Source organism: Phalacrocorax carbo, chromosome 16 (assembly GCF_963921805.1).
Source record: "Phalacrocorax carbo chromosome 16, bPhaCar2.1, whole genome shotgun sequence".
Classification (NCBI taxonomy): domain Eukaryota; kingdom Metazoa; phylum Chordata; class Aves; order Suliformes; family Phalacrocoracidae; genus Phalacrocorax; species Phalacrocorax carbo.
The window spans coordinates 93,888-106,422 of NC_087528.1; the positions used below are offsets into that span (position 1 = coordinate 93,888).

Here is a 12,535-nt window from a genome sequence, read left to right on the forward strand (position 1 = left end):
CACAGGGTTCCACTGAGGAAAGGAGATGTAGAGGTGCAGAATGCAACTCCTCCAGGACAGGAGCAGTAGCCCTTGAGCAAGGTTATTTATTGCCTCGGGACCAGGAATCTCCAGAGTAAGCTCCTAATGCCCTTTCAGAAGAACCCCACATCAGCTGCAGCAGAGAGGAGGTGGAGGAGCAGGAAAGGGGAATGACAATGGAATATGGGTTTATCTTATTTGTCTCATTGTGAAGGATGGGGGGAGGGGAGGGGAACCCCAAAACCAAACCCTACTCCTCTAGAGAAGAGCACAGTACCCTGGGAGAGAGAAATATGTTCATTATCACCTCTGCCAGCCCCATCCTGTGTTCTGCGAGGGATATGGCCATGCTGGGGTGCAGCTGACCCAAGGTACCTGTGTAGGAGCTGATGGAGCAGGTGGGGAGGACCCCTTCTCGGGCTGGGGAGTGAAAGGATATGCTTCCAGCCAGGGTGTCAATGTGCACTGGAGGAGTAGGATAGCCATGGAGGTGTGGGGGGTGTGGCATCTGGCACTCTTCTCCTTAGGAATAGGGGAAGAACAAATGAAGTGGAAGGAGGAAGGAGGGCTGGTGTGTCTTGACCTGATCTGTATGGGCTAGCTCATGCGGTGCTGGTTACCTAAGCAGCTGTGTGTGGCCCCATTTCTCTTGGTTAAATACATACATCTCTCCATGGTGTTTATTTTCTTCATCTTTTTGTTGCTGAAACGTCAGTTTGCAAATTGCTCCTGGGTATGTTGGAAGACCAGCTCATGGCTGCTCAGCCTTCCTTCTTCCCCTCAAAGTCTGGTGTCCCTCATCACACAGGCAGAGGCAGATTCCCAAGCTGCCCACCACAGGCATCCTCTGAGCCTGGCGCATCCGGCGGTGGCTAGTGTTTACCAAAACCCCTAATTGTACCTTAGGCAGAGAGCGCAGATTTACTCCTTGCTATATTTATCTTGTGTCTAGGACTGCAAAAGAGATGAGAGTGCAGCCTTTTGTGCCCTTTGCAGAGAAATTACTTGTTTGTAAGGCAACTCTGCAGTTAGGCTAGTGGATAAAATGCTGTAGATGTTCAGGGCTGACCTGCAAAGTGTGACGTCTCTCTGCTGAAATTTTGGAAGCCATGAAAGCAACGAGTGAAGTCCAAGAAAAGCACCAGTAGCAAGAGGCATTCCTCTTTGACTTGATGGAGCAGTCCCTCCTTGGTTTAAATTTTTTGTAGTTTAATTTCTCCTCAAAATTATGTTATGACATTCAGAGAAATGTCCAGGCCTGGATGATTCTGCTGCTAAATGAAAATAGGGTCTACTGCCCAATTCTGGAGCATTTTCTCTCCTGAGCAGAGCACTGCTTCCCATAAGCCTGTGCTGCCTAGGTATAATATGCCTAGAAATTGTGCAGCTGGAAAGCTGGCTGCGGCACCAGTGGTGTGCAGGGAGCTGGACTTGCTGTGCTGTCGCTAGGCTGACTCTGGGGCTCCTTGGGGCAAGCCACTCTCAAGACAGTGGAAGGGACCCGTGTGTAATGCAACCTGTGCCTGTCATATTAAATAAGCCCAGAAAAAAGAAAGGCAGCTCCCAAAGGTGTTTGCAGGGCTTGGTGCAATCTTCCTTCCTTTAATCTGCCTGCTTATGAGACCCAGGTGGTAACTCTCTTGATGATGTTGCTCCTTGATGGCTCCTTCTGCCTGGTGGGAGCTGTTGCAGTACTAGCGTGGGAGGCAGGAGGCTGTAAAGCAAGTGTCTGGTGTTCAAAAGAAGAGCAAGTACAGCAATGCTACTGGAAATGCTGCTTTCCCCCGGTAACTGCTTGGTGGGGAATGACCCACAGACCTTCAGGTATGGAACCCCCCTGTTTTAGGGACTCAAGTAGTAAGCTGGGGAAAAGTGAGTGTTGAGAGGGCAAGACTGATGGTAGGGAGGAGTCTGCGGAAAAAAAACGTAAGCGAAGGATCATGGAAGAGTTAACATTTGTCTGAGACTCCCTGTGCTCTCCTGGGAGGGTGAGTGTCCAGTCCTCCTGCCTCGCCTTTTGCTCTGCACTGCCAGCTGCTATTAATACTTCAGCACATGAGTGTTAAAGTGTGAGCAGAAAGCCTGGGGAGGATATGCAAGGGATTTCCGGCAGTTTGAGGCTTTCAGGCAGAGAGGTTGAGAGCCAGCATGGAGGAGAGTCCTAACAGTGGCTCTCCTTAAAGATACATGCCTGGGAGGGAATGGGGCAGGGAGAGACTCATGTAGGCATCATTTCAAGGGGTTGCATGGGCTTGGGGTGGGAGGGGAGATGCCCTGCTGCTATTTTAGCAATCTCCTGCTGCAACTGTCATACCTGCTTCTGGGTGGTGATTCACCCTGTGTCCTGGGCATGGTCTTTGGCTTGGGAAAAGTAATAACTCAGGATGATCTGTGTTTCCTTGTGTTGAACAAATAAAGGTTTTCATAAGAGGTAATCAGGTAGGAGCAAAATAGTGCTTGGCAGCAGATGTGGAGCAGCCAGGAGCTGCAGTCCAGGGCAGGGCAGCTCCATGTCTGCCCAGCTGGGAGAGGGGGATGGAGGAGGGGGGAGGCAAAGAAAAAACAACTGGCAAAGAGCAGGGCAGCAGCTTTCAGGGGATAAGTACCTCCCTTGGAAAGAGGGGGTATCTCCTTGATTTGTGGGGGGTTTTTTTGTTTTGGTTTTGGTTTTTGTGTTTGTTTGTTTGTTTTTCAAATCAAAAAAGATAATTTTAGCCAGAATTTTCTTTCTTCCCCATCGTCAAGGCTCATACAAATGTAAATGAAAGGTTCTTGGAGAAAACAGTCAGCAGCGGCTCGGATACTGTCATCTGCTGGCTGGGTCCAGCCTGGGGGTAAATGGCATGGAGGGAATATAATGGAGTAACACTTGATTGCGCTGTGTGAGTTTGGACCTGTATTTCTTCATGTGAGAATGCTTCACTGAAAATAATTTGATTTACTTCCCCCCCACACACACTTTCCTCCCAGCTCGCTAGTGCTGCAGATAGCTGAGCTTGTGAAAGAACCAGTTGAATCTCCATTTTTCCTGCTTCTTCCAGGCCCTGGAGGTCTTTGGCAGCTGTGGCTGCTTCCCGGCACTTTTGTCAATGCAGTTTGAACCTCTGATCCCTGCACGGACTTGCAGCATTCATCCTTTCCAGCTCTCTCAGCAGCAGGGCTGGGGTTATAAGGTGATGCCTGGCTGGTTTGCTGGAAGCATGGTAGAAGGGGCCAGCTGTGACTGTGGGAACCAGATAGAAAAGAAAATAACTCTTCTATTGGATGAAATGCCAGAGGAACACAATCACGGCATAAACCTAGAGAGGCAGACCAGGAATTTCAAATAGGATCTACCTGAATACCTGCAGGCATCTGTACCATGGTGGCTGCTGCTGTGGCTGCTGACAGTGGCAACAACCCTAAATTCCCTTCCTGGCTGGGCTGCCCACGGATGTCCCAGGCTTTGTGGCATGTCCATGGTCAGGGTGAGCTTGTGCTCTCTTCATAGCACCTTCCCTACTTATCTACATGTTTGTGCACAACAAGCAGTTTATTGCTTAGCAATAACTAAGGGTGCTGCTGGGCTAGCCTAGGAAAGGTGTGTGAGAGAGAGAAAATCCAAACTGACCCTGGAGCAGAGTTTGGTTTACTTTCTTTCTTGTGATTTCCTTCCTAGCTTTCTCTGCACCTGGCAGGGCTTCCTGCTGGCTGCCACCCGTGGTAATGTTTAAACTTGTGAGGTGGGGCAAGGGAAATCATGTGCACCCCAGTGCCAGCCTCGGCAAGCACGGGGCGGTGGCGGAGCAAGGCTCCTGCTTTGTTTCAGCTTCTTGTTTGCAAATGGAAAATGGGTTTATCTTTATGGCAGATGGTGGTTTCCTAAAAGTTGCTCCTGCCTCTTCCCTCTACTCATGGATTTGCCAAAAGACAGCCCTGGGGGCCCTTTAATGCTGAGAAGACAACCCCAGCCAGGGGATAGTCTTCTCTGTCCCCTTCCCAAACCCTAGATGTGCTTGACTTCCCTCCCCAACCCTTTTAACAGTAGTATTAGAAAATGCAATATATATTATCTTTCTTGATATAGACTTGTACAATGCACAGACCATCAAATATCCATTTAAATGGGTATGTGGCAAGCTTCTCAAAAACCAAGGAGGGTGGGGGAGCCCCAGCTCTGTAACAATGCAGGTTACTGGAACTGTGCCTTCAAAGGGAGCAAACCCTGATGCTGGCATCATGGGCACAGCATGGCTGAGCACCCACCTCTCTCAAACATAGACACCCCAGTGCCACTGCTACCTGCAGCAGTGGCAGGAGTGCTTTGTGAGCACTGCTTTAAATGGAGACACTACTGTACCTTTAAAGTGAATCCGTTAAAGTTTGCTCAAGGACTTGAAGTCTGAATGAGAGCATCTACCTGGAGGTTTTATAAATTTAACGTTCAATTGCATTAATCACACAATTAAATTTGGATTCACTTCCCTGAGTGCCTGTTGTGATCTGCCCTGTGAGAAATAATGCCCCTCCTGACCACCTGGGTCTTGATGGGTTAAAGTCTACAAACATGTGCCGCCCCCTTCCCTTCTTCCTTTCCATTCACCACCTTCCTTTCTCGATGCTTCCCCTGAGCTTTTTCCCTTCCTCTCCAGCTTAAGGAGCTTGGCAATAAAGGCTGCTCGGTGGAGGCAGTGGATTGGATTTTGTGCTGCACGGGGCTGTGCTGCTCCCCCGGGCCCTCACTTTGTGTCCGGCACCTTCGAGGTCTTGGGCAGGACACATGGTTTTGGTCTGTGCCTGGGAAAATATTGGTTGTTGTCCCCTCTCTAATGTCTTATGCGCTGGGAGCAGGAACATGCAAAGCTTTAACAGCATATAGAGAAAGAACAGGAATTTGGAGAGGAATCTACACCTCCCTGCCCAGGGAATAACCCACTAGGGATTAGAAACTTCCGTAATGGATGGACTGTCCTGGGGCTTCCTCCCACCAGCTCTCTGCTAACTCTGGTGCAGTAGGGGTGCTGGCCTGACCCCGCTGCTTGGCATTAGCTGTGTTCCTCCCTCTGGTCTGGTGAGTGACTCTTCATCAGCTGCTATATGGGGAAACATACACGTTTGATGGGATTTTTCATGTTGAAAAGCAATGCAAGGTAGGTCCAGGCTGTACAAAGGTCCCAGTGGTGCCTGGAGTCTTTCCTTGGAGTCATATTCGTCTAGCCAGGAAACAATTTGTTCTTCTGCCCATGCTGTGGGGGGAAGTGCCAGGCTCTGTCACAGCTATCATACTTGTGATTTTCCATGTGAATTGTGAGCATTTGGGGGCAAAAAGTCATATGTATTGTGCTGAGCCCACAATGGTCCTGCCAGCACATGTGGCCTGCGTATCAGCCATGCCATCCCTGCTGGCATCTGCCATCCCTGCCTCTGGGCTGCAGGAGAGATGGCTTGTTTGCCAGCTCTGAGGATGGAGGCTGTGCCCTCACATCTGGCTGGGTGACTTGGGCTCCGCACTTTCAATAGGAATCGGTGGTGGATGACATGGGAGAGTTGTGCAGGGTGGTTTGGGCAGTGGGCTGCATGGGCACTGTCTCAACAGAGGTGCTAATGCGGTGCCCCTGCTGCCAGCTCTGGCCACCAGCCAAGTGGAAGTTTCCAAGTGGGCCAGCCAGTTGCTGCAGCTGTGCATCCCTCCATCCTGGCTGGGGAGAGGAGGCTTTGGCTCCTTTGCAGAGGATGGCTCTGCAGGGCTGCTCCCCCTGCACCCCCACGCCCTGCCTGGGCATCGCAGGGAAGGAAAACTGCTCTCAAATCCCACCTCCTCTCCACTGTGGGACCAAGGACTTCTGCCTGGGGCAGAGACTTTCACTATCGCTTTCGGGCTGGATGCAGAAATCCCCCCCCCTTATCACTGTTTTGCAGAGGGGAGGAAGATGAAGTGGGGGCTCAGTGCCAGGGCCAGTGGTGAAGCTCTCCAGTGGGTTGCACAGGGCAAGTAAACATGTGCAGCGCTTGGGTCCCGCCTGGTAGCAGCAGCAGCCCATGATGCTGTGCTGGGAATGAAGTCAGCCTTCATCAGCTGAATAGTTTATGCATGAATCGAAACTTCAGACCTGGCAGGGTGGGGGAACGCGCAGGATCTGTGTGCTTTTAAAGTGCTGGAGCCAAGGAAGGAGGAGGGGATAGAGGAAATAGCAGGAAAATAAGACTGGGGAAGCAGGGAGAGATTTGAGAAGCTGGATGAGTTGTTTGCTTTATTATTGTGAGGAGCCAAGTTCCTTAAGCATCTCCGGGTGGATATTAAGAGGGAGCTGTGGAGGCTGGAGCATTCCCCTGGACATTCGCATGCTGTAGCTTTAAGACTGTTTTACAGAGGACTCGGGATTTCCAGTTTTCCTGTGCCTGGTGGAATATTTCAGGGAGTTACAGGATTTTTTGGGTCATGCACCCCCTTTTTCTTTTTTCTTCCTCTCTTACTCTTCTTTTTCATTTCAAAGAGACAAAGCTACTTCAGTTTGGAGCACAAACATATGATCAGCACATGGAAATGTGGTAATTTGGATGCATTCATGATTGCAACAGATTGAAGAAATTAGACCAGACAAAGAGCTTTTTTTGGAAGAGGAGGAGGAGGCAGCAAGGCAAGGAGGGAGGGAGAGTGGGGGAAAGACGGGGACGCCACCAAAAAAAGGGACAGCCGTGACACGCGGATGCTAAATATATCCTGTAGTAATGGAGAGGGACCGGATTTCAGGTAGGCTATTGATCTTTTAGTATGTTATATTCTGTCTCTGCCCTCCTACCTTCCCAGCAGTTTCTGCACTGTAAGAAGAGAACAGCCACACTCTGGGTGGATTTCAGCTGATCCCTTTACTTATTTCTTTTTTTTGCAACACTTCCTTTCTGCATTTTTTTTCCTCCCCCCCACCCCCCTGCCCCCCCATCCTCCTGAGCCCTCTAGACAGAAGGTGGTTCCAGCAGAAGCTGAGAGGGGGGTGAGGGAGGAAGCAAGTGTGGGGGAAAAGAAACTGCTTTCTAGGTCTGGATTTCATTTGAGTCTCTCTCTCCCCCCTGCCTCTGCTCCCATGTGCCGCACGGTGCGGGGGGATGAATGCTGAGTCTGTTAGCTTAGAGCTGCAAGTCCAGGGAGAGGGAGGAAAATAGCCGAGCTCTTGGCATGGAGACGCATCTCTGCTCTGAAGGTTGGCTCCTGAGTTTGTGTGTGTGTTGTGATTGAGCTTTCTCTGCTTGCCAAAGTATCTTCCTCCAGCTTTTGTCCTCCCATCCTGCCTTCTTGGCGAGGCATAAGCTGCCTGCATGTCCTGCGGTAGTTACTTGCTCAGTGCTGGGGCTGGTGGCTGGTGACCTGCTGGCGTGTGCTTCACCTTGCTGGCCACGCATGGAAGTGTTCAGGTGGGGGGAGGATGGAGAGTGGTAAGCGGAGGAATTAATAACTCCATTTAATTCCCCAGCTTCTCTGCTTATCCCACCTAATGGTGCATGTCTGAGTGGTTCGAAAAGCTGCTCCTGGGTACATAGTGGTTGGGGAGCAATGCTGCAACGAGCTGTTCTGGGATAGCTGTGACTGAGTGCAGGGAGAGGGGGCAGGTGATGTAGTGTCACCCATGAGACTCGCTCTCTGCATGCATGAACAAGACAGCCAGGATCAATGAGGGAAACTGAAGGGGAGGGTGTCTGTGCCAGAACTGGGAGACCTGGTGTGCTGCAGCCCAACGGTAGGTCTCCTTCCTACTGCCCCCCATGACATGGCACAGCTCACCCTCCTCCGGCACAGTAGCCCCTTGGAGGCATGAGGCCTCTTCTCCTGGGCGTTCCCAGCCAGCTCCTGGGCCTCGGCTCTGGGAGGGTAACCACAGGGATGAGAGGAAACACTCGAGCCAGGGTGGAGTGAAACTGCGGCCAGAGAAAGCTGCCCCTGTGGCTGGCCTGTACCAGACCCACAGGGCCCCATCCAGGGATGTGCTGAGAGCACCCACTGCCCCTGGATGAGGACTTACCTGCAGGAGCATCCCCACTGCCACTGGAGAACAGGGATGGCACCTTCTTGTCCCTCTGTCCCTCTTTCTCACTTGTGCTTTCTCCTCTGATTTGAGCCACTTCAAAGCATTCCTGAGTGCTGCTCGTAACTCAGAGCCTGGTGGGTGTTTCAACAGCACAGGGCTTTGGGCTAGATAGTCTCTGCTGCTGCATGCAGGCCTCTGCTGGGCAGGGACAGTTTGGTCCCACTGTGGTTTGGTCTTTCACATTTCCTGTTACATCCTTGATGCAGTGCTGGGTCCCTTCCCTCCATGCAGAGGTGGTGGGTGGCTTTACAAAGGGTTGCTGGTGAGAAAGGGGACTCCCTAGTGATGTGATCTAGGGCTCTTTGTTCCAGAAAAGCATCCAGGGTGGGTTTCTCTGAGCATTGAGCTGCACATCATATTCTGCTGCTGCAAGGAGCACAGGGCCATCGTGCCCGGGCTGGCTATCACCCACTCCCAGGGCATGCAGCACCCAGGGACCCTGCAGGCAGGAAGACTCTGGGCAAGTGTCTTTGTGCAAAGATGCAAGAGCTCTTGCTAACCCCTGGGAGCACGTTTGCAAAATGCTGATGTCCAAGTGCGTACGTGTTTCACTGACCTCTGCTGGCACCAGCTTTTCTGTGGGTGGTTCAGATGTGGCTCAGCTGCGGGCAGGGAGGCAGGCAGCAGGCAGGGCACACGGGGAGTGTAAGTAAGCGTGGTTGTGTACCTTCACCGAAGGTGGTTGTGCCTAGGGGCTTGGTGTGGGATGCTGAACACAGCCCACTCTGCTCTTGCTCAAGCACGAGTGGGTTGTGTGCTGTGCGGGACCCCAGAGCCATGCCCGCCATTTTGATAGTGTTTCTGATATGTGGCTCTGACATGAAATATGTGATGGGGAAATAGATGGGCAGAAGGGCTGGTCTTGGTCTTCTCCACAGACCCTGGCTTGCAGGGGTCAGTGCAGGCAGTGAAAGCTGCTCAGCAGGACAGCAACAGAGGGGATGCAAAACCCACGTGTGGGGGTAGAGGACAACTGTGCTCAAGGAGATTTGGGGCACAAAAGTGATAATATCACCAAGTCATGCTGTCAGCTCCAGGTCTGCAGCACAGTATGTGGACTCATGTTCACAGGGTGGACCACTAGGCTTACAGCAGTCCTGCTGCGGCCAGCTTGTGAGTGGGCTGTGCCAGCTGATGCACCTGGGGGTCTCGTGGGGTGCGGGAAGTAGGAGAGCCAGGTCTCTGGCTTTAGTGACTAACCAAAACATGACTCAGATGAGAGCAGATCTGTGTAGCACTGGGGGCCATGTCTCAGTCACTGTTCTGGCTCTAACATGTTTTTAATTAATACTCTATTGTGGGTGGGAACAGCTGACTCCTGAACTGAGTGTGCAGCTGCAGGATGAGGTGAGGGCACCCTAGGGGAGGTGGGAATTGGGCCTGGCCTCTTTGAGGGCTGCTTTTTGACAACTGCTGGAGCTTGGCCTGTTCTGTGGGGTCTCCTCTGGCCAGGGAGAGCTCAGGCTTTCTTGCAGAGCAGTGTCCCTGATCTGGTGGTGACAAGTACCTCATGCTTTGGGGGAAAGGGTGATGCTGTAGCTCTGTGCCTGCTCCAAGGCAGCGAGAGTCTTCCTTGGTCTCTGTAACAAGGTACCAGTCTCAAGCGGTGCCTTTGTGTGCTGGTAAAAGAAATGCCATCTCATATAACCTGCTAGTCTTTCTTAATCTGGTTAAACCATATCGTATATTTCCACAAGCTAATACTGCATTAAAATCTTTGGCTCTAAATTAACTTATTTTCAGGCATCCTTCTCCAATGGCTCTGGGGCTGCTGTGTTCCTCACCTCTGCCACTCCTCTCGTCTCTGCCTTGCCAGATTGCTTTGGTGGCAGTGGCCTAGAGATGGCTCTCCTGTCTTTCCCTAGCAGATGGCTCTTTTGACTAGTCCAGATCTTTCTACAAAGCCTCTATTGTTAATGCCATGGAGCCCTTTACCTCCTCCTAAAATAAAAGGAAGGACCCACAGCACCCTGGGCAGTGGGGGTTTGGTTACTGCAATGATGGGGTGACAGGATGGGTGCAACCCTAATGGGAAAGGAGGTCTGATGTCCCAGGTAAATGATTAATGTAATCTTTAAAATTGCACTGTGAAAACTCCTTTTAAGAGTTAACAAATGATGAGTAGGTAATTGTAACACCTGACTGTGAGTGGCATGTGTTAGGCAGGGCCCATCAGCAGGCAGCTGGGAGTGCTGTAGGTGCTTGCAAGTGATCTGCTGAACTCCAGCAGGAAGAATGAATTGTTTATTAACCCATTGGTGATCATTCTTAATCTTTCAGTTATAAATATTCTCTATGGATATGCTTGTGTGTGAACATTTGTACAGAATTTAACATGGATTTATACATCATACTATGCATATAAATGATTCAAGCAGAGAGGAGACAGCCCCTGTTTGCAGCATGTGGCGTTCAGAGGCTGTGCAGGCAGCAGCTCTGAGACTAAATGCATGAAGGCAGGGCATCTTCAGTGGTCCTCAGAGCCACATAGGAAGTACTTTGGTCCTGGACTGAGCAGTAGGAGAGTAGGGACCCTTTATGTGAATGCTGGTGGTGTAAAGGGTTTTGGGGAGGGAAGGTGCTTACTTTTTTTTTTTTTTTTAATAGAAGTTAATCTTTAAAATGCATGTAGCAGGGCAGAGGGGTTGAGGTTGCTTCCAATCACTCTAGCTATCTTTTCTGTCTCAGGTTTCTTGGTCTCCCTCTTATTCCTACGAAATGGCAGAGAAAAGCCTGATGTTTCTTTTTAGTGGTCTTCTCACAGCTATATATCTTCTTTTACCAAACGTTTTTCTTTTGATTCTGGCTTGCAGCACATCACACATGTGGGATGCCAGATTGGGCATTTACAGTCTGGACGGTTCAAACTCCTGTTAGATCCCACTGCGTTGATCCAGTCCTGGCACCCAGGGACACCTTCCTGTCTGTCTTGCCTTTGCTGGTGGCTGTTGGTGTGTCCTTAGCCTTCCCTTCTGCTGTCCATGTCCTGCTGCTTGTGCCCTTACCTGGTGATGACCCACATGGTTTCCTGTGGTGTGTGATGCCCTGTCACCTGAGGCCATGGGCTTGCGTGCTATGCACTGTAAAAACTACCTGCAGCTTCTTTCACCCGAGTTTCTTGTTCAAGCATTTACCTTCATCCTAGATGTTGTGTAGTAACCTGTTGTGACTGCAGATTTCAGCTCATTTAATAGTAGGTCCATGCAGGCCCTCTCTCAGGAAAGGTCTTGGGTTTCGCATGATGCTGCGAGTTGCCTCTGCAGATGGTTGTGTTTGCAGCATGCTCTGTGCTTCTCCCAGCTCTTGGCTGCCTGCTCCTGCCTGGCCAGCGGATGCATTCCTGCAGTTGTCTGAGGCATGTCAAGGTATGAAGCATTATCCATTTCCTGACGTCTGCTCTTAAATCTGCTGGAATTTCTGCTCATCTCCATTAAATACAATCCAGTTGTGAGGCACAACTCATCTCTTGCCTGACAGCACAGGTAACGATTCTCAGCACGATTCTGTTGAACTTGGCTAACCACAGGGCAGGAGCTCCTTTGCTGCCTGTCCTCCTGCTTCATGCTGGATGACCTGGAGCTTCCCAGCAGAGCAATTCCCATGCTGCTGGGGTGAGGGAGGACATTTCTCATGCAAGTCAGCATGCTTCCAAGGTCCAGCATACCATAATGCTGAGTAGGAGCAAGTACGTAGTTAGGGAAGTATGTCTGGGTCAACACATGTCTTCTGTTGCCTTAACGATCTCAGAAGCACAATATCTATGTCCTGTTGGCTTCTCCATGTGGTACTTGCAGCTGTAACTAATGGACAGAATAATTTGTTAGAAAGCAGTGATGCCTTGTGCTGTGAATGCTGTAGTCGGTCTTGGGGCTCTGTGGCTAGACCGTGGCATCGCACGGGCAGTAGGGAAGGTCCTGATGGGCAGCAAATCCCATTTCAGGGACAGTCTGATACTTGAGAAAATTTAGGTGAAATTTCTTGCTCTGCCCCAGATTTTCTATAAGTGCTTGGGAAAAGGCATTTGTGCTCCCACTACCCTTTAATTTTGGGTAAGGATCTGGTGTTTGGGTCTCTGCGCTGAAGCTCTCTGTAGGCAAAGGGGGAATGGCAGCAGTACCTGACTCTGTCAGGGAGCTCAGAAATGCAGCTGGAAACTTGAAGCTGTTCTGACACTGCAGGAAAGGGAGTTTTGAATCTCTAAAATGAGTGTGGGTATGGGATCTGAAGCTGTTCCACCTGGACTACTAGTGCTTGATGGCTACTCTGATGGTAAAGCAGAAATGGGCCCTTGGCTCAAAGCCTGGGTCTGAGTCCTGATCCAGTCTTCCATTCCTATGTGTGCCTCAAAGCAACCATCCCTGCCAAGCATTCAGGATTTTAACTCTTTCCATTTGTCCCCCCTAAACCACCCAGATGGACTCAAACACACGTTGCCCTTAACAAAGGCTCTGGCT

General features: G+C 50.7%; 1 protein-coding gene across 4 annotated transcripts in view; it reads left to right on the forward strand.

Annotated features, from left to right (window-relative positions):
- The window catches only part of SEPTIN9 (septin 9), a 143,289-nt gene that overhangs the window by 33,550 nt on the left and 97,204 nt on the right, over window positions 1-12,535 (forward strand). The window contains exon 1 of one of the 4 annotated variants that reach the window (XM_064467449.1): window positions 6,648-6,751. The exons of 2 other annotated variants lie outside the window; for them this stretch is intronic. In XM_064467449.1, the coding sequence (XP_064323519.1) occupies window positions 6,730-6,751 (22 nt within the window). In that variant the 5' untranslated portion in view covers window positions 6,648-6,729. Of the gene's footprint in view, window positions 1-6,647; window positions 6,752-7,159; window positions 7,200-12,535 lie in introns of those variants that run through there. One more of the 4 variants, XM_064467448.1, reaches the window with a different exon arrangement.